This window comes from Orcinus orca, chromosome 4 (genome assembly GCF_937001465.1).
Source record: "Orcinus orca chromosome 4, mOrcOrc1.1, whole genome shotgun sequence".
Classification (NCBI taxonomy): Eukaryota; Metazoa; Chordata; class Mammalia; order Artiodactyla; family Delphinidae; genus Orcinus; species Orcinus orca.
The window spans coordinates 121,694,010-121,716,614 of record NC_064562.1 but is presented as its reverse complement, the minus strand read 5'-3'; the positions used below and the strand labels follow the sequence as shown (position 1 = coordinate 121,716,614).

General features: G+C 34.4%; 1 protein-coding gene across 6 annotated transcripts in view; it reads right to left on the bottom strand.

Moving 5' to 3' along the window:
- AIMP1 (aminoacyl tRNA synthetase complex interacting multifunctional protein 1) overlaps positions 1 to 22,605 on the bottom strand; it is a 102,623-nt gene that overhangs the window by 68,884 nt on the left and 11,134 nt on the right. For all 6 annotated transcript variants that reach the window (XR_007477233.1, XR_007477234.1, XM_049709505.1 and 3 more), the window contains exons 2-6: positions 17,714 to 17,847; positions 15,590 to 15,703; positions 12,669 to 12,836; positions 6,772 to 6,983; positions 3,688 to 3,856 (exon numbers count right to left, since the gene is read on the bottom strand). Coding sequence is in view for 4 of the 6 variants with exons in the window: in XM_049709505.1 (XP_049565462.1) it covers positions 3,688 to 3,856; positions 6,772 to 6,983; positions 12,669 to 12,836; positions 15,590 to 15,703; positions 17,714 to 17,822 (772 nt within the window). In the remaining 2 variants the exon portion in view is untranslated. The remainder of the gene's footprint in view (positions 1 to 3,687; positions 3,857 to 6,771; positions 6,984 to 12,668; positions 12,837 to 15,589; positions 15,704 to 17,713; positions 17,848 to 22,605) is intronic.

Here is a 22,605-nt window from a genome sequence, read left to right as displayed (position 1 = left end):
AAAAGGTCCATACTACCCTAAGCAATCTATGGATTCAATGCAATCTCTGTCAAAATACCTGCAGCATTTTTCATAGAAGTAGAACAAATAATCCTAAAATGTGTATGGAAACACAAAAGACCTCGAATAGCCAAAGCTATTTTGAGAAAGAACAAGGAGGGGTCACACCTGAAAATACACCGAACTTGAAACTACATTACAAAGCTGTAGTAATCAAAACAGGATGGTTCTGCCACAAAAACAGACACGTAGATGAATAGAAAAGAATTGAGAGCCCAGAAATAAACTGACACTCATAGCATCAATTAATCTATAACAAAAGAGGCAAGAATATACAATGGGGAAGAGACAGTCTCTTCTATAAATGGTGTTGGGAAAACTGGACAGCTACATGTAAAAGAATCAAACTTGACCACTTTCTTACACTATATACAATAATAAACTCAAAATGGATTAAAGACTTAAACGTAAGTCCTGAAACCATAAAACACCTAGAAGAAAACACAGGCAGTAAACTCTTTGAGGTCAGTCTTAGCAATAGTTTTTTGAATGTCTGTCCTCAGGCAAGGGCAACAAAAGCAAAGACAAACAAATGGGACTACATCAAACTAAAAAGTTTTTGCACAGCAAAGTAAACCATCAACAAAACAAAAAGGCAACCAACTGAATGAGAGATGTTTGCAAACTTACTGATAAGGGGCTGATATCCAAAATATATAAAAAACTCAAATCACTCAATACCAAAAAAAGCCCAATTTATTTTTAAAGAATAAGTGGGTCCATAAGCTAAAGACCTTCACATATCATACATGCTTTGAGATTAACCATAAACTCATATTTACTAATAAGACTCAATATCAACAGAAATAAGCATGATCTTAGAAGTTAGAAGTCTGAATGCAAATTCTCATTTATTATTCAACCAAAACCAGTGCATTCTTAAAAAAAAAAAAAAAAGATATCAATGCCTTTATCTCGTAATATTGTTTTCAGTTGCTTGATGCTTTAGGGACCAGTTACCATATTTAAATACTAAAATTTATGGCTTCACACATTTAAGATTTTAAAAAGTAGCAGGGAGAGTTTTTAGCCATTGTTATAAAAATATTATTTGGCATCTTCTAAACTCTATGGAAGTGATGGTTTTGTAGTTGGAGAAAATAGTTATTCAAAGCCAAATAGCAATTCAAAGGTTTGAGCCCCAGTTGCAATTTCTATACCACACTTAATATACATAACATAAAAGGTAAATCTCTAGACACTGAGCACATCAAGTGAACATCAAAATGTACCAGCAGACACCTTAAGCTTTAAAATGTAGAACATATGCTGAAAAATACAGTACTGATAAATCATGGCTCTCTCTGGGAAAAGGAAAACAAACAAACAAAAAATAAGACTAACGCTCTGTTGCATACATAGTATTAACTGTTATTTCCTTTTAGATTTACTGCTACAGAAGCAGTAAGCTATGTGGAAGCATAAGTAGGATAAGTACTAACAGACCTCATGTCCCCAAGTTTATCAATTATTCGATGCTGTTCAGCTTGGTTAAGCATTTTATAAGTTATAAGAGAATAATTCAAACAACCTCATAGGCTACTTTAATGTTAGGTTTTTCCCTTTCACTTTACAAATTTTTTTATATGTTAGCTACATATTCATGTGGTAAGGCACAAGGAGAAACTATGAATATGAAAGAAATATCAGACTTTGGAATGATGTAAACATAAACACACAAACAGCCAAACAGATTGGAAGATTCAAAAATATAGTAAAAGCAAGAAATCCACACTGGGCTATTAGCATCTCTAATGCTAAATCACTGAGTAACTTAAAAAAAAAAAATTTCAATATACGTTAACAGTAACATCCAGATAATAACTGATTCAAGTGCTGAAATATCTGTTAACTCTAAACTGATTCAAGTGCTGAAATATTTATCTGTTAATTCTATAAGATAAGGGAATGAAAGCTCTCATAGAAATAAAAGAACTATAAGCCTTTTCTAATGAAATAGCCCATATGAATTCACAGCAAGCAACAATCAACAAAAATGCTGACAGTATTAGAGATTCAGGCACATCTACTGTTTGATCCTTCTACAAACTCTGTATAACCTTAAGCAAGTAACTTAAGTATTATTGGGTCTCAGTTTCCAAATTTGTAAAATAGTGGGTTAAAGTAGATGATTTCTTCCAGTTCTAAACATCTGACTCTACAATTTATATCAAAAAATAAAACTTAAAATGTATTCATCTTAAATATTTAAATAAAAAGGAAGGCAAATTTTAATCTGAAAGGGTAAACCAAGATTTTTGTTTTTTTTCTTCAATGTGTGCTGAATCTTAAAAGAAAAAGTTTGCTTCTATTTTCATTCCATTCCAATTTGGTGAAATAGAATTTCAGGTTTGTCAGGTATACACATGACGGCCTACCCAAAAGCATGAGGTTTGACGAAGTGTTCTGATACCCTGGTAAGTAGAGTGGTGATCGTGTGCTCCTAGAACCAAAAGCTATTATGCTGCTTTGAGAAATGACTGAGACTGGGATTTTCCCAAAACCTGCTTTACCAAAAAAAGTTCTCAGAGCACAGACCATCATGATCTTCAATCTACCAAGGTTCAAGACATACACATGGATTCAAAGTCACACATACTTGTTAAACAACCCCATGTTTTTTAGATTAGTATACTTTTTATTAGGAGTTGGGAGCTGAGTTTCATGGGAATTACCCATGCTTTCATCCATTTTTAAAAATCTTATCATTCCAATGTTAAAATTCTTCGTGTCTTAATATATCATCAAACACAGTTAACATAGGATTAAAAAAACAGGCCTAATAATCATATCAGCCTTGCTATTCCATTAAAACTCATTTGTTTTCATAAATACATCTCCAAATAAATTTTGACTTTTAAACCTAATTCTACTTGTTATCCTAATTTACTTCTGCTTTTCCTTACTCTAGGCAAATGAACATCCTCTGTAAATACAGTCTTTTAATTTCTAACTGTTTTTCCTCTTATGAGGTCTTCAACTTTTATGAAAGAAATATTTATTCTACATCTGCCAAGCATCCTTTCTTTACTGCTTCAAAGACCTATTTGAAGAAATGTTCTCATGCATTATGAAGTTTCATCCGTCTCAGGAGCATTTTACTACAGAAAAGTAGCAATATGAAATGAACTTTCCTCTTAGATTATTAAAATAAATATGAATTTCTACTTAGAGTTTTCCTCTAAATCCTCAAGTCTAGTAAAAGCATATGCAAGTATATTACTAGACCGACTTAGAGAATTATGCATTTCCCCCTCCCTCTTCATCTCTTCATCTTTCTGTGTTGCATTCTGAGATAATCTACAGCTTAAATGATTTTGTAGCACATTAACTGGTTCTCTATTCTTATGACACTTCTGCTATGGAGGTATCAAAATTAGTATTTCACTTAGGGTAAAATCTCTCTGGTGTTTTATGAAATTTGAGTGTTCATGGGAACGGAATAGTTAGACAGTTGTGCCATCTTGAGTCGATCTCAATAAACTCAATAATATCACTAATAATGATCATCTAATGTAAAGTCTTACAAGTCATTTACAGGTTTGACTTTAAATTTAAACATTCCAAGCATAGCTTTGAGAACAATGATTCCCAAACTATTTTAAATAATGACTAACAAATACTTACCAGGGAAAGCATCAAAGGTAATTCTGTCTCCAGGAACAGACCCATTAGGAGGTGCCAAGATTTCAACTTTGTCTGGTGAACTAGCACACATCACCATTGCCTGAGATACTACTCCCCTCATCTTTGCAGGTTTCAGGTTACAAAGTAAAATCACCATCCGATTTTGCATCTGTGTGAAATATAAATTGGTGATTAAAGATGTCTAGAGATTTAGAATAATCTTATCTAGAATACATTAAGGTACACCTAATATGCTAAATATCAAATGTCCTATTTTTGTGGCTGTTTTTATCCTTATCTGTGTCCAAAATCTTTTATGTTGTTAAGAAGTCTTATATCAACATGAAAAAAAAATTCTACAAATTGACAATGCATTAGAGATCAAACAGCAGAGGCAATAATAGGCATTAGAGATCAAACAGCAGAGGCAATAATATTTCACTTAAATATAAATAAAGAAATGGCTGAGTGAAACAGATTTGGTTTTGAATTTAATCTGCCATGTACTAGCAATGAGGCTGTATAAAGTTGATCTCCCTGTTTCCTCACAAAAGGAAGGAAATGATATTAAAGACTTGTCACAAGGATTAAATCACAACATGTAAGTAAGTATTTAGCTTATCATTAGCACTAAAATAAATGCACATTTTTTCTCCTATATGTTTGATCATTTCCAATACTATGCAAGGTTCATTTCCTAAGTTAAAAAATACTGATCATTTAACAATTCAAGCATTGTGCACACTACAATGAACAATTATGGCTATTTCTATAATTTGTTAAAGAAGTACATAAAAATTTCTGTAAACTTCAAATTTACTACCAAATTCTATGATTAAAAAAAATTAGCCTAAGGCTCAAATTTAAAAGGCCCCCATTTTGGAGGTCTTCATGAATTCTTATTGTCTTCAAACAAATAACTGTAAAATGCCACATATATGGGAACTTCAAAAGAAAAGTTATAGCAAATATGTATAAGAAAAACAACAGGGTTAGCTAGATGCAATCTGTTAAGAATCAGATGAGAGCTGTGGACCTTTACCTTAGAAAAATAAACAAATGCACAAAATTTGGTATGCAGTTTTGGGGAGCTAAGTGCTATTACTTTATAGACTGCTTACTAGTTGGTAACTGACTTGTTGGGTTAGATACAGATGTGTACATAAATAGCTTTGCTTATGGCTGTGAATGATAGCTTCTGGAAGAGAAGAAAAAGTCTGTAACTTATGAGAACAAAAATGTTGAAGCCCCAAGGAGGAGGAGTTTTTCCAATTTGAGCTGGCTCAAGATCAGTTGGTTCTTTTCTCCAGGGCTCCTTATGAACCTAACTTCATAAGTAGTTATAAAGGAGCCCTGGTCCTATACAAAACGGATGTTAAAAAGAAAAAGCACACACATGTGCCAAGTCTATCTTTTTTTCACAGATAAGAGAAATTTCTTCACTGATCTCCTTAATTCCATCTTTCTCCCCTCCACAAAGCAACCGGATGATACTACTAATATGTGACACAGAGCATATTACCCCTTAGCTCAAAAATCCTCCAATGGCTTTCATCTCACTCAGAATAAAAGCCCACGTTTTTACAATGATCTCTAATACCCTATATCATTTGGCATCTTCACCTCTGATTTCATCTCCCATGACATTTCCCCTTATTTAGTCTGCTACAGTGACACTGGCCTCCTGCTGTTCTTTGAACATCCCAGGAATACTTCTGACTCAGGGCTGCCTGAAAATGCTCTCCCACCAGACAGAATGACTTGCTTTCTTCATTTTCTTAGACCTTTACTTAAATATCACTTTCTTTGGTCTTCCATGGCCACTTTATATAAATGACAACATCTTCCTAGTCTCAATACTTCCTAGATTCTTTCCCTACTTCATTTTTCTCCTGATATTTATCACCATTTAACACACTATATATTATGATTTTCTGACTCCCTCATAGGGATATAAGTTTCACAAAGGCAGGGCTTTTTGTTTTTTTAAGCAAATCTATCTATCTATCTATCTATCTGTCTATCTATCTATCTTTCTATTTTAATTCACTTGCCTAGAATAGTTCCTGGCACAGTATAGGTGCTCAATAAATATTAGCATCTAGAAATAGGAATGAATAAATGTAGGAATTTATGCAAGTTCACAAAGCCAATAAGCAACAAAGTTGGCAAAGGACTGAGAGGCAGAACTATTTTAATGTTGAAGTCTATGGTCTTTGCAATATCTCAAGCCCTATGGGGCAGAGGAGATAGGTAAATGATGCAAATTACTACAGAAGATGTCTAGAAAGAGCAAATTGAAAACTATTACTGTCTTTGATTCGTTCCATGGTCATTGGAAATATAGATACATTTAAATATCTAAATAATAAAATACAAAACATCAATTTCTTTTTGCGGTACGCAGGCCTCTCACTGTTGTGGCCTCTCCTGTTGCGGAGCACAGGCTCCAGACACGCAGGCTCAGCGGCCATGGCTCACGGGCCCAGCCGCTCCGCAGCATGTGGGATCTTCCCAGACTGGGGCATGAACCCGTGTCCCCTGCATTGGCAGGCGGACTCTCAACCACTGTGCCACCAGGGAAGCCCCAAAACATCAAATTTTTAATGAATAAAGGAATACCATTAAAAATTGCAAGTTCAATCTTCATGATCCCCTCTCCTCTTTCGTCTTCAGGTATGAAAATATTTCTTGAGTTATAAAGAAATAAAACTTGCTTTCTTAATTTTAGATTGGTACTTTCTGAATTATATAACAATGATTTTAAAAATCAAGGAATAAAATTCCATGATGGAACAATGTTGTTAAATACCAAACTAAAAACATTTTTAAAAATTGAGAAAAAAAAACCATATCATTTCTTCTATGTTCCTGAATTTGATCGTAATTTACAGATGTTTTGCAAGTTTTTGCTAGTTTTATGCACTTTTTGGTGGAATTCATTACATTCAAACCAATCAACTGAATTAATCAATACCGGCTCATGTTGTGCAGTATGATACAAAAATTAAATGAAAAAACATTAAGAAAGAGGGAATGAAGGTGAAATGTATATGTAGAAATAATTTTAGCGATACAGATTACCTGTTCAAGAGGAACATGATTCACCAGGCCACTGACAACTGTTCTTAAGGCTGTTTCTCCAACATCTACCTCTTCTACATACAAAGAATCTGCATCAGGGTGTTTTCTGGCAGTGATGATACAACCAATTCGAAGATCCAGACGGGATACATCAATAGGCTTAGAGTCAGCACTTCCTCCTGCTGGTTGTTGTTTTTTCTCCTTTTTCTCTCCTAAAAATATTTATAAATGGATAAACATCAGAAGTAAAAATACACTATGAGGGCTTCCCTGGTGGTGCAGTGGTTGAGAGTCCGCCTGCCGATGAGGGGACACGGGTTCGTGCCCCAGTCCGGGAAGATCCCACATGCTGGGGAGCGGCTGGGCCCATGAGCCATGGCCACTAAGCCTGCGTGTCTGGAGCCTGTGCTCCGCAATGGGAGAGGCCACAACAGTGAGAGGCCCGTGTACCGAAAAAAAAAAACCAAAAAACCAAACAAACAAAAAAAACACTATGAAAATCTCTATAGCATTGATGCTGTTGAGCTTAAAAGAAAAAAAAAAAAAATGAGTGTTTATCTCCTATCTTCATTTAAATAACAAAGGAAAGAATTACTCATGTCACAATATTTGAACCCTTTTTAAGCAATTTCTCTGTTGAATTAACTGTCTATATCTCTAGTTAAAGACACAGAGTAGATGTTGGTAATCTATAGCTCAAGGGCAAATCCAGCCCACTACCTGTCAAAAAGTTTTATTAGAACAAAATCATGTTCATTAATTTACATGTTGTCTATGGATACTTTGGTACTACGGCAGAGTGTAGTAGTTGTAACAGAGACTTTATGGCCAGCAAATAACCTTTTAAAGAGAAAATTTGCCTTTCCCTGAAACAGAAGTGTAGAAAATCCTTTAAGATTTACTGTGACTCTAGAGAGTCACATTTTATTCTGATTATGTTTATAAAATTCTACTTTTATTTATATGCTGATAATATAACTCTTATTAGCATAAGATTACTTTAGCCATTGAGTCAAAATGCAACCTGTATAGAGTTCATATTCCTAAAGTCTACATTTAGCCTCTCTGGCAGAAAAAAAATGTAAAACAGAACAAAAACTTATTTACCTCCCAATCTTAAGAGATAAGTTATTATGGCTTGAAACATTGTTTTGTTTGTTTTTTGTTTGTTTGTTTTTTGTAGTACGGGCCTCTCACTGTTGTGGCCTTTCCCGTTGCGGAGCACAGGCTCCGGACGCGCAGGGTCAGCGGCCATGGCTCACGGGCCCAGCCGCTCTGCGGCATGTGGGATCTTCCTGGACCGGGTCACAAACCCATGTCCCCTGCATCGGCAGGCGGACTCTCAACCACTGCGCCACCAGGGAAGCCCGAAAACATTGTTTCTTAACTATTTCTTTGTTTTATCTTTGAACAAATATTTACTCAGATCTACGGCACTGAAAAAAGTAAGATGAGTGGCACATGCTAGCTAAGCACTAAAAATCTCTTTTAAGAAAGACAGATGTATACAGTGAACATGTGATAAATATTACATACACAAAGAAATATAGAAGCACAGAGAAGAATAATTCTGCCTGGAGTAGGAATAGATGATTTTGTGTAAAAAGCATTCACAATTTACACAAAGATAGTCTATAAAAAAGAAGGTAGAGCTAGTTTAAAATAATGGACAATTTTTACTTTCATTAGCAAATTTTTAAAAAATACTATTTTCCATGTAACATATTAGCAAAGATTTTTTTAAAGAGTAAAAGCCCAAATGATATAGAAATATATATATAAAATTACTACAAAAATCTTAATAGTAGTTATCTTTGAGTGATAAACTATACATTTATTTTAAAATACTACATACATACTACTATAACAGCATAATATAGCTATTTTCATATACATTTTTAAACTTTACTCTCTAGGCATTTGAAATACCTTTATCAGGAATCCACATTCCAGAGGTGATTGCAAATATCAAAATCTATACCAAGAACTTTGTTAGTCATCTTAAGGGATTTTAGAAATGTTTCATTAACAAATGAGTGATGCTTATAAGTGGCAGTATAGAAAGACTGTATGGGTGCCACAACCCTTGTGTGAGCAGAATTTTGGAATCTGGCAATCTTAGCAGCCAAACACCAATGGAACAGCCTTCTAATCCAGCACTGTCCAATATAGTAGTTGCCAACCCTACAGAGCTATTAACATTTAAATTTAAAATAATTAAAAATTCAGTTCTTTAGTCATACTAGACACATTTCAAATAGCTGCATGTGGTTATTGTCTACTGTGTTGGATAATGCAGCTATACAGAACAGGAAGTTCTATTGAACAGAGGCATTCTAGACCTAGATCTCCATTTGGTTTTGTGTGCTCCCTCCTCCTCCAAAGGAAGACTTTGTTGTCTCATTTGACTAGAAGGTTGGCTGACCCTGCAGCCACTGTAACGCATCCTCTTTGAGGATGGACTTCACCAAACTTATAAGAACAGGCTGCATGACTGTTCTGTGCCTACTTAATAAAATTCATAAAGTGAAAGAATTAGTCTGAACTGCTTTCTTTGTAACCATACCACCTAGTGGTGAAGTTATGTAGGAGAGGATGTACAGCCACTAACTACTTCTAACAGAGGCTATTGATGCTTACTAAAAGAACTCAGAAGTGCTAAAATGGCTTAGGTTAGCTCACAGATCCCTGAGCCATTTTATATTTTCCAAAAAAATTTTAACTAAGTTCAAATACTATGAGAGGCATGTATAATGAATTATAAAAGCACATTTTTAGACATACCTGGGGAAATGAAGTCTAGAAAGGAATAAAGGAAAGTTAAATAAAAAAAGGAGTCAGATTTATGATTAGAAAAATAGCTTTAGCAGCAATGGAAGGACAGACTAGAAAAAATGAGGCTTGAACATTAATTTAGATGAGATCATGAGAACCTGAACTACCTGGTAGCACCTAACAAAACGGAGGAACAGAGCTGCGCTCCAGATACGTTGTGGTGGTAGGAATTACAGGCATACCTGATTTTATTGTGCTTCCCTTTACTGCACTTTGCAGATACTGCATTATTTACAAATTGAAGGTTTGTGGCAACCCTGCATCAAGCGTCTCTTGGCCCCATTCTTCCAACAGTATTTGCTCACTTCGTGTCTTTGTGTCACATTTTGGTAATCCTCACAGTATTTCAAACTTTTTCCTTATTACTATATTTGTTATGGTGATCTGTGGCTGTGATCTTTGATGTCACTACTGTAATTGTTTGGGGGTACCACAAGCCATGTCCATATAAAATGCTGAACTTAATAAATGTTGTGTGTGTTCTGACTGTCCACCAACAAGCCAACCCGTCTCTCTCCCTCTCCTCGGGCCTCCCTACTCCCTGAAACACAATATTGAAATTAAGCCAATTAATTACCCTACAATGGTCTCTAAGTGTACAAGTGAAAGGAATAGTCACACATTCTTCACGTTCAAAAGCTAGAAATGAGTAAGCTTAGTGAGGAAGGCATGTCAAAACCCAAGATAGGCCCAAAGCTGGATCTCTTCTGCCAAACAGCCAAGTTGTGAATGCAAAGAAGTTGAAGAAAACTAAAAGTGCTACTCCAGTGAAGACATGAATGATAAGAAAGCAAAACAGCCTTATTGTTAATACGGAGAAGTTTTAGTGGCCTGGATAGAAGAGCACACCAGCCATAACATTCCCTTAAGCCAAAGCCTAACCCAGAGCAAAGCCCTCTCTTCAATTCTGTAAAGGCTGAGAGAGATGAGAAATCTGCAAAAAGAAAAGTTTAAAGCTAGCAGTGCTTAGTTCATCAGCTTTAAGGAGAGAAGTTATCTCCATAACATAAAAATTCAAGGTGAAGCAGCAAGTGCTGATGTAGAAGCTACAGCAAGTTATCCAGAAGATCTAGCTAAGATAATTAATGAAGTGGCCACACTAGACAACAAATTTTCAATGCAGATGAAACAGCCTTCTATTTGTAGGAAGATGCCATCTAGGACTTTCACAGCAAGAGAGGAGAAGTCAATGCCTGGCTTCAAAGGACAAGCTGACTCCCTTGTTAGGGGCCAATGTAGCTGGTGACTTGAAGTTGAAGCCAATGCTCACTTACCATTCTGAAAATCCTAGGGCCTTTAAGAATGATGCTAAATCTATTCTGTTTGTGCTCTATAAATGGAAAAACAAAGCCTGGATGACAGTGTGTCTGTTTACAACATGGTTTACAAAATATTTTAAGCCCACTGTTGTGACTTTCAGCTCACAAGAATGATTCCTTGCAAGATGTTACTGCTCACTGACAATGCACCTGGTCACCCAAGAGCTCTCATAAAGATGTACAATGAGATTAAGGTTGTTTTCACACCTGTTAACACAACATCCATGCTATATGGATAGCCCATAGCCCATGGATCAAGAAGTTTGACTTGCAAGTCTTATTCTTTAAGAAATATATTTTTTAAAGCTATAGCTGCCATACATAGTGATTCCTCTGATGGATTTAAGCAAACTAAATTGAAAACCTTCTGGAAAGGACTCACCATTCTAGATGCCATTAAGAATATTTGTGATTCATGGAAAGAGGTCAAATATCAACAGTAACAGGAGTCTGGAAGAAGCTGATTCTAATCCTCATATATAACTTGTGGGGTTCAAGATTTCAGTGGAGGAAGGAACAGCAGATGTGGTGGAAATAGCAAGAGAATTAGAAGTGGAGCTTGAAGATGTGACTAAATTGCTGCAATCTCATGATAAAATTTTAATGGATAAGGAGTTGCTTCTAATGGATGAGAAAAGAAAGTGGTTTCTTGATATGAAATCAACTCCTGGTGAAGATGCTGTGAAGACTGTTGAGGATAACAAAGGATTTAGAATATTACATAAACTTAGTTGATAAAGCAATGGCAAGGTTTGAGAAGACTGACTCCAATTTGGAAAGAAATTCTACTGTGGGTAAAATGCTATCAAACAGCATGTGTGCTACAGAGAAATAGTTTGTGAGAGAAAGATTCAATCAGTACAGCAAACTTCACTGTTGTCTTATTTTAAGAAACTGCCACAGGCCCCCACCCTTCAGAAATCATGAGCCTGATCAGTTAGCAGCCCTCAACATTGAGAAAAGACTCTCCCCAAGCAAAAAGATGATGACTTGCTGAAGGTTCAGATGATGGTTAGCATGTGTTAGCAATAAAGTATTTTTAATTAAGTTATATACACTATTTTTTTTAGACACACTGCTATTGAACATTTAACAGACTACAGTATAGTATAAACATAACTTTCATATGTACTAGGAAACCAAAAAATTCTTGTGACTTGCTTTCTTGTGATATTTGCTTTATTGCAGTGGCCTGGAACTGAACCTGCAATATCTCTGAGGTATGCTTGTATAGGTTTTGGTAGCCAATTAAATATGAAATTGAGGGACAGGGACAAGTTAAGCTTGACTCTAAGATTTCTACTCTAGTTGCCTAAGTGGACTGTGATATACTTTGCACTTCAGATCTTAATGGGTTCCTAAAACTTCAACACCCCCATGCTAGTTCAGAAATTCTGGTTTGACTGGAATATCCCTTTCCTATCTTCACAACTGGTTCTAAGCTAACTTTCTACCTGTGATTTCTCTGAAACTATCCCCTATATATACACCTAAATTCAGTCATACCAAACTACACATGGGCCTCTATACTTAATCTCTCCTTTTTTTTAGTTATGCTGGTCCCTCTACCTCAAATGCCACACTCTTATCCTGTCATCCTTTAGAGCCCAGGTTCCATTATCCTATTGTTCCTAACTTTAGTTCATCAAAGTCTGAACTTTCTTCTTGACACCATTATTATCAAAAATGCTGACATGTGATAAACGAGTCAAGTGCCAAATAACTTCAACTGTTCAAAAATACCTTTCTTTTCAATTTTCTCTTTCATCTTTTCTTCTTCTCCTCCTCCTCCTTTTATCTGCTCTTTGGCACCAGAAGATATGGCTGTTATTGGTATAGACTGTATCACATTTTCAGAAACCGCAGAATCAGCTTGCAGTGGAATACCAGATGGGAATGGTATCTGTTTTACTGAGAAAGAAAATGAAAATAATGTCGTTTATATTAAACAACAAACAAATGGAAAACTGTGAATAACAAATATGAACTCTTTATTTTTTTTAATTGAAATATAGTTGTACAATATTATGTTACACGTGTACAATATAGTGATTCACAATTATTAAACGTTATACTCCATTTATAGTTATTATAAAATATTGCCTATATTCCCCATAATGTACAATATATCCTTGTACAAACAATAGTTTGTACCTCTTAATCCCCAACTCCTATGTTGCCCCTCCCCCTTCCCCTCTCCTGAGTGGTAACCACTGGTTTGTTTTCTAAATCTGTGTCAGCTTCTTTTTTATTATATTCACTAGGTTGTTATAATTTTTAGATTCCTCCTATAAGTGATACAGTATTTGCCTTTTTCTGTCTGACTTATTTCACTCAGCATAATACCCTCTGAGTCCACACATGTTGCTGCAAATGGCAAAATTTCATGCTTTTTTATGGCTGAGCAGTACTCCACTGTGTTTGTATGTATATACTACATCTTCTTTATCCATTCATCTGTTGATGGACATTTAAGTTGCTTCCATATCTTGGCAATCGTAAACAATGCTGCTATGAACATTGGGGTGCATGTATCTTTTTGAATTAGTGTTTTTGGTTTTTTGGATATATAACTAGGAGTGGAACTGCTGGGTCATATGGTAGAACATGAACTCTTCTTAAAAAGGAAATTCAGTGTGTATGATTATCAAGTCTCTACTATCTGAGACTGTAGAAAGGCTACCAAGAAATTAAGTTTATTTTAACCATAAAAGAATAAATGCATTATTCTCCTTCAATCACTAATGATTAAACTGAGAAAATTTTAGATGGCAACAATGTAAGCTAGTATTTATTATAAACTTACTATGTCCCAGACACTTTTCAAAATGCTTTATCTGAATTAACTCTTGTAATTCTCATAAATACCCTAAGCAATAAGTTTTATTCATATCCACGTTTACAGATGATCAAGCCGAGCCATACAGAAGTTAAGAAACTGGCCCATCACACACATAGTGAGTAAGGGAAGTAAGAATTTATACCCAGGTTGTCTATCTCCAGAGATTACACCCCCTCATGGTTTGGCAAGATGGCATGTTTTTCACTCAGGTTTTCTCTTAAGTTGAACAATCAACTGAAAAGATGTTTTAGTAACAATCATCAGAAGTAATGGAGAGATAGCAGCATTATTTGCCCATAATTCTGTTTCAAAAAACATTTTAAAGAAGTAAAGAAAATTGCTCCAGCAATGTTAAAAACATACTCACTGCCTAGTGAACATGGAAGAATATAATCTTGTGAGGGATTTTGATGTGGCTTATATTCCAGCCAATATTCAAACCACTTTTCAGAGGTATTTTTAAGTTCTTTCAAGGCTTCTTTTAGTAATATGAAGCTCCATCTACCCCTATTTTATGTTTCAACAAGACAGAATTCAGTACTTTAATTCAAACTGTTTGTTTCAGCGTTTTATTAAGATCACAGCTTAAAAGTTTAATGTTTACAGGGAGATCTTCTAGAACTGGGAGAAATGAAAAGCAGTTTTACACTGCTAATATTTTACCGGTTTATTTAATTCTGCACATGTATTCCAAATCTCCTAATCTTGGAAAACATCAATTATTTTCAAGTGAAAATAATATTCTCTCCAGTTGATAGTTTTAAGCATACATTATTGGCTTTTTCCTCTTAATTTTATTTAGCTAGGGTAGAATGCATACTAGAGCATTCAGAATAACTTAGTGAGAGAATAAAGGTCAAAAGGGAGTAGTAAGACAGGGTTTCACTACACCTGGGCCTCCTTAATTCACCCAGGAAGGATTTTCTACAATTTAATCAAATGTTTTTCCATGTGGTACTTTGAAATTATAATAGAACTATTCATACTATTAATGTCATTTTATAATAACGTGAATTTATCTAGAAACCTTTAAAATAATTCAATAAAAATTTTCATTTTTTTTTCCAACATAAATGTTGGAATGATAATTATATGCTGGCTTGGGTAACTTAAAAATAGTATTTGAGGGCTTCCCTGGTGGCGCAGTGGTTGAGAGTCCGCCTGCCGATGCAGGGGACACAGGTTCGTGCCCTGGTCTGGGAAGATCCCACATGCCGCAGAGCGGCTGGGCCCATGAGCCATGGCCGCTGAGCCTGCGCGTCCGGAGCCTGTGCTCCGCAACGGGAGAGGCCACAACAGTGAGAAGCCTGCGTACCGCAAAAAAAAAAAAAAAAAAAAGTATTTGATTTCAGGCAAATGACTACACATCTCTAAGCTTCAATGTGTAAAACAAGGATATTTGTATATATGTAATTTTAAGGATAAAATATATAATGTATATGAAGCACTTGGCACATAGTGCCTGGCATAAAGCCAAACTTAGTAAATGTTAACTAAATATTATTATGGCTTATTTTTAACAACTATATAGTGACATAGTTGATGATGATCAAGGGAATAGTGATGATCAAGTTTAATAGGGAATAGTGATGATCACAGTACAGAGATTAGAAGTACAGCTTTCTGAACTCCAGCTTTGACACTTTTTGCATGATCTTAGGCAAGATCATTTATTTGCATTTTCTAAGTCTGTATTTTCTCTTCAGTATAAGAGGATAAATGCATGAATGCGTGAGTAGCCAAGCATAAAACCTAACTTAATAAACAATATAATAATTATTATTATGAATAAAAACAACCTATCATTTCTGTAATTAATCACCTCCATTTTGAATTTCTGCCTTAATTAGCTCTTGTTTCAATTCTTCAATTTCTTTCTTCAATTTAGCATTTTCAACTCGAAGTTTCTTCTCTTCTCTCAAAGTTGCCTGCAAAACTGGGATCAAGAACAACCAGTTAAGATACAGCTGTTTTCTAAAAGGTTTCTTATGGATACTACTTAAAAAAAGCATAGCCAGTTTAAACAAAGCTAGTAACCAAAAGTTTGGCCAGTTTCTTTATATCAGTTTAGTATTTATTAAAATAACATGATATTTAAAAGAGAGAGAAAAACGGGGAAAAAATCTGTGGAATAATAACAACATAAAAGGTTTTGTTTATCAATCATTTTCCTAGCTTTTATAAACATTCTTATGAACCTGGCTCAGAGTGTCAGTAACAGGTTAACTGTAAGAGAGACAAATATTAGACATATTAAACTTTTAAAAAAGTCTAAGATCTCATAATGATACCAAACAATAAAAAAATTTCTCATTTCTTCTTTTTTAGTGATTACCTTGTAAAAGGAACTGAATAATCTTTTACTCCTAATGTCTCAAAAGTTAAGCTGGTCAAACATTTAATGAATGAAATAACTTCAAAGATTTGCTCAACACATAATATTCGAGGTCAGCAATAAGGTATACAAAAATATAAAAGAAAAACAGTGATTCTTGGTGGGGTTGCTACTGCTCGCTAGGTGGGATTTTGAAAATCTGTGGGAGTATTTTTTGTTGTCACAAATAATGGGGGTCATTACTGGCATTTGTTAGGCAGGGGTCAGGGATGCCAGATGTCCTGAAATATGCTAGATATTCCAGTAAAATGAAGAACCGTCTTACATTCTGCAGGATTTTGCAGCGGCCCATTGTACATTTGTATAAGTGAAAATCCTGTTAATTATTTGAGCCTAGATCCTAATTACTTTTTATATATAAACATTCTTAAACATTTTCATTATACTCTGAATTTTCTAGGAATCAAGTACCACGTAAATCAAGAGTAGACTGTACTTTGTTTTGTTCAAGAGCTTTACATAAAGAATCATTCATCATTCTGAGTAAATCAACAACATGACTGAAAGCTGCTTTTGGTATCTGAGTTGTCTATACAAAGGCACACTACTGTATCAATCTGTATTATACCTGTTGCATTTTTGGTGACATCATGTATGTGAACCATGTAGCATGTGACCCTCTCATATGTCAGGCAGTATAGTCCTGCCTAAGTATTTACTTACTGAAATACACATTTTTATTATTACTACTATTCAAAAATTACTTCTTTTTTAATTCTCTTCTATATTACATATATCTCTAATCTCTTCATCTTACTAATGAAAATATTAAGAATTTTTAAAAATAAGAAAAATCCTTTTAAAATTTTAAGAAAAACAATAACAATGTTTATAAAACATTATAAAAATAATTAAAACTATTTAAAATTAAGAAAAAAATTGATAATGGGAAAAATTTTTAGAGAATGAATGTAGAATTCTATAAGCCATTCAGTTTTATGTAGCAAAGAAAAGCATTTATTTCTATAAGTGATGGTAAACATTCTGGTATTTTCATAACATTAACATTGGCTATTGAGAAATAAAATATACTTAAACAAACAAAACAGAAAACAACCTAAATTTTAAAAGCAGAAATTCATATTTGATATTTTTTGTATGCACCATAGCAATTTCCATGTAAAACTTAAGCACTGGAAAAAATGTAAAAATCATTTCAGAAAATACCCTAGCAGAGAGTAATGTGAAAGTATACATTTTCTTCTATACAAGGTTAGAGGAGATATTTGAGTTCATGTTTGACTCCACTCAATTTTATTCATTTTTAATCTCTAATTCTATACCAACTTATTTTAAGTATTTTCTTTTATCAGTCTTAAAATAATGTTGTTTTCTCTAAATATCACATATTCACTATACACCAATTCTAGCTTATCTTAACCCTATATTATTTCACTCATAATTGTAATATTAAAGGAATATAGAACTCATCATCAAGTTTGTGAAGTAATAATATATGTGGTAAACATATATATATGTTTTTGCTATGTCAATATATGAATTCATTTTAAGTTATCTCCCTAGAAAATTTAAATTTTCAAATTTCCTTACTTGCTTTCTCCTTAAGAAGAGCAACTTGCTGCTTAAGATATTCAATAATTTGATCTGCCTCGGCACCCTTCTGTTCCAGTCTCTTGAGAACGGCATCACTGGTTGCCATTTTTGCCAAGAAACAGCAGAAAATCCTAAGTGAAAAAATGGAAGTGATACATTATACTGTAGAATGAATAAATTTATTGTACAGGACACCATGAACAAGCAGTATGAGACGAAAAACATTTTCTACCATAACAGAACGATGTTAGAAAAATACTCTTCCTCTGAAGAGCAACAAACCAAACAAGAGGCAGAAATGTTAATAGATTAATTCCTCATTCTGTTTGGAAAAGAAAATCAATTTTTTCCTAAAAGCATGAAAACATGCTATTTAATCATATTTTAGGTTGGAAAGTTTTAAAAAAAAGCTTTAAAATACTACAGAATACTATGACATAAGATAGGAACACTAAGGGACAGACTAACAACAACCTTAACTAAGGGATAACTGAGTACCACACCTGAGTTGCAAAGTAAAGACAATTGCTGAATTCCTTCTTTGTATGTTTCTTTCATATATTGGATATTTCTACTGTTTATTTAATTATGCACAAACTTACAAGTAAGGAAGAACATGTAAACTAGAAAAGACAAATATTAAAAGAAAAAGGTCGACAAATAGGAAAACACCAATATTAAACACATACCTACTCAGAAATAATTATCAGTATATATATACTGTATCCTTTGTAAAAAAAAATGAATTAGAATTTTAACTTTATAATAATGCATAGAAATTAGAAAACAAGATATCAGTAAGCAGAAAGATGCATATATAAGCAAAATTCTGAGATTAATTCATCACGTTAAAGTTCTAACTGCCAAATGTTAAGACAAATAGTCACACTCAGAAAAGACACGGTTAATCATTAACAATACTATGAACTGCTCTTTGTCCCTAATTTAACATCAATTTATAATCCAAAGTATGCCACAAGCATTGCTGAAATAATTCTAATTTTAAATAAATGATGCACACTCAATAAACAGTGAAATTTTTTGATAAAAAATGGCTAGTAGTGGACAAGATTGCTTTAAATTTCAAATTATTAGGCAATAACCATCCTATATAAAGAACATTCTAAGATGTTTACTATTTTTATAAAAAGAAAACCAACCCCAAAACACTTTATGCTAAAGTTGACAATTTATGATATGGAAGCAATTTTAAAAACCCTATAAAAATAAAGTTGCTAGTAATGAAGAAAATATAAATGGGGGGTGGGTGGTTAACCTGGAAAAGTCACAGTAAACTCCTCATCGACTATTATTTAATAGTTTAGAAAATGCAGAGGAAAAAAGTTACAAAAATGAAAATGAATATATAACCTTTTAAATTCTGCCAATTTTTACCAAAAGTGAGTACAGAATACCCTGTTGCTCCTCAAATGTCTGCAAAGCCAGAATCTTAGAGAAAACAATGTTAGTAACAGAGAAATCTTAGTGGAAAACACATCCACACATGTAAGCCATGAAGTCTTAAAAGAGAGAATAGAGAAGGATCCTACACAACCATTTTTAGTTTTTTAAGGAACCACCATATTGTTCTCCATAGTGGCTGTATCAATTTACATTCCCACCAACAGTGCAAGAGGGTTCCATTTTCTCCACACCCTCTCCAGCATTTGTTGTTTGTACATTTTCTGATGATGCCCATTCTAACTGGTGTGAGGTATTACCTCACTGTAGTTTTGATTCGTATTTCTCTAATAATTAGTGATGGTGAGCAGCTTTTCATGTGCTTCTTGGCTCTCTGTATGTCTTCTTTACAGAAATGCCTATTTAGGTCTTCTGCCCATTTTTGGATTGGGCTGTTTATTTCTTTAACATTGAGCTGCATGAGCTGTTTATATATTTTGGAGATTAATCCTTTGTCCATTGATTTGTTTGCAAATATTTTCTCCCATTCTGTGGGTTGTCTTTTCATCTTGTTTATTGGTTTCCTTTGCTGTGCAAAAGCTTTGAAGTTTCATTAGGTCCCATTTGTTTATTTTTGTTTTTATTTCCATTACTCTAGGAGGTAGATCAAAAAAGATCTTGCTGTGATTCATGTCAAAGAGTGTTCTTCCTATGTTTTCCTCTAAGAGTTTTATAGTGTCCAGGCTTACATTTAGGTTTCGAATCCATTTTGAGTTTATTTTTATGTATGACGTTAGGGAGGGCTCTAATTTCATTCTTTTACATGTAGCTATCCAGTTTTCCCAGCACCACTTACTGAACAGACTGTCTCTTCTCCATTGTATATCCTTGCCTCCTCTGTCATAGATTAGTTGACCATAGGTGCGAGGGTTTATCTCTAGGCTTTCTATCTTGCTCCATTGAACTATGTTTCTGTTTTTGTGCCAGTACCATATTGTCTTCATTACTGTAGCTTTGTAGTATAGTCTGAAGTCAGGGAGTCTGATTCCACCAGCTCCGGTTTTTTCCCCCAAGACTGCTTTGGCTATTCGGTGTCTTTTGTGTCTCCATACAAATTTTAAGATTTTTTTGTTCTAGTTCCGTAAAAAATGCCATTGGTAATTTGATAGGGATAGCATTGAATCTGTAGATTGCTTTGGGTAGTATAGTCATTTTCACAATATTGATTCTTCCAATCCAAGAACATGGTATATCTCTCCATCTGCTGGTATCATCTTTAATTTCTTTCATCAGTGTCTTATAGTTTTCTCCATACAGGTCTTTTGTCTCCCTAGGTAGGTTTATTCCTAGGTATTTTATTCTTTTTGTTGCAATGGTAAATGGGAGTGTTTCCTTAATTTCTCATTCAGATATTTCATCATTAGTGTATAGGAATGCAAGGGATTTCTGTGCATTAATTTTGTATCCTGCAACTTTACCAAATTCATTGATTAGCTCTAGTAGTTTTCTGGTGGCATCCTTAGGATTCTCTATGTATGGTATCATGTCATCTGCAAACAGTGACAGTTTTACTTCTTCTCTTCCAGTTTGTATTACTTTTATTTCTTTTTCTTCTCTGATTGCCGTGGATAGTACTTCCAAGACTATGTTGAATAATAGTGGTGAGAGTGGACATCCTTGTCTTGTTCCTGATCTTAGAGGAAATGCTTTCAGTTTTTCACCATTGAGAATGATGTTTGCTGTGGGTTTGTCATATATGGCCTTTATTATGTTGAGGTAGTTTCCCTCTATGCCCACCTTCTGGAGAGTTTTTATACATCGGTGTTGAATTTTGTCAAAAGCTTTTTCTGCAGACCAATATCACTGATGAACATAGATGCAAAAATCCTCAACAAAATACTAGCAAACAGAATCCAACAGCACATTAAAAGGATCATACACCATGATCAAGTGGGGTTTATTCCAGGAATGCAAGGATTCTTCAACATACGCAAATCTATCAATGTGATAAACCATATTAACAAATTGAAGGAGAAAAACTATATGATCATCTCAATAGATGCAGAGAAAGCTTTTGACAAAATTCAACACCCATTTATGATAAAAACCCTGCAGAAAGTAGGCATAGAGGGAACTTTCCTCAACATAATAAAGGCCATATACGACAAGCCCACAGCAAACATCATCCTCAATGGTGAAAAACTGAAAGCATTTCCACTAAGATCAGGAACAAGACAAGGGTGCCCACTCTCACCACTATTATTCAACATAGTTTTGGAAGTTTTAGCCACAGCAATCAGAGAAGAGAAGGAAATAAAAGGAATCCAAATCGGAAAAGAAGAAGTAAAGCTGTCACTGTTTGCAGATGACATGATCCTATACATAGAGAATCCTAAAGATGCTACCAGAAAACTACTAGAGCTAATCAATGAATTTGGTAAAGTGGCAGGATACAAAATTAATGCACAGAAATCTCTGGCATTCCTATATACTAATGATGAAAAATCTGAAAGTGAAATCAAGAAAACACTCCCATTTACCATTGCAACAAAAAGAATAAAATATCTAGGAATAAACCTACCTAAGGAGACAAAAGACCTGTATGCAGAAAATTATAAGACACTGATGAAAGAAATTAAAGATGATACAAATAGATGGAGACATATACCATGTTCTTGGATTGGAAGAATCAACATTGTGAAAATGACTCTACTACCCAAAGCAATCTACAGATTCAATGCAATCCCTATCAAACTACCACTGGCATTTTTCACAGAACTAGAACAAAAAATTTCGCAATTTGTATGGAAACACAAAAGACCCCGAATAGCCAAAGTAATCTTGAGAACAAAAAAAGGAACTGGAGGAATCAGGCTCCCTGACTTCAGACTATACTACAAAGCTACAGTTATCAAGACTGTATGGTACTGGCACAAAAACAGAAAGATAGATCAATGGAACAGGATAGAAAGCCCAGAGATAAACCCATGCACATATGGACACCTTATCTTTGATAAAGGTGGCAGGAATGTACAGTGGAGAAAGGACAGCCTCTTCAATAAGTGGTGCTGGGAAAACTGGACAGGTACATGTAAAAGTATAAGATTAGATCACTCCCTAACACCATACACAAAAATAAGCTCAAAATGGATTAAAGACCTAAATATAAGGCCAGAAACTATCAAACTCTTAGAGGAAAACATAGGCAGAACACTCTATGACATAAATCACAGCAAGATTCTTTCTGACCCACCTCCTAGAGTAATGGAAATAAAAACAAAAATAAACAAATGGGACTTAATGAAACTTCAAAGCTTTTGCACAGCAAAGGAAACCATAAACAAAACCAAAAGACAACCCTCAGAATGGGAGAAAATATTTCCAAATGAAGCAACTGACAAAGGATTAATCTCCAAAATTTACAAGCAGCTCATGCAGCTCAATAACAAAAAAACAAACAACCCAATCCAAAAATGGGCAGAAGACCT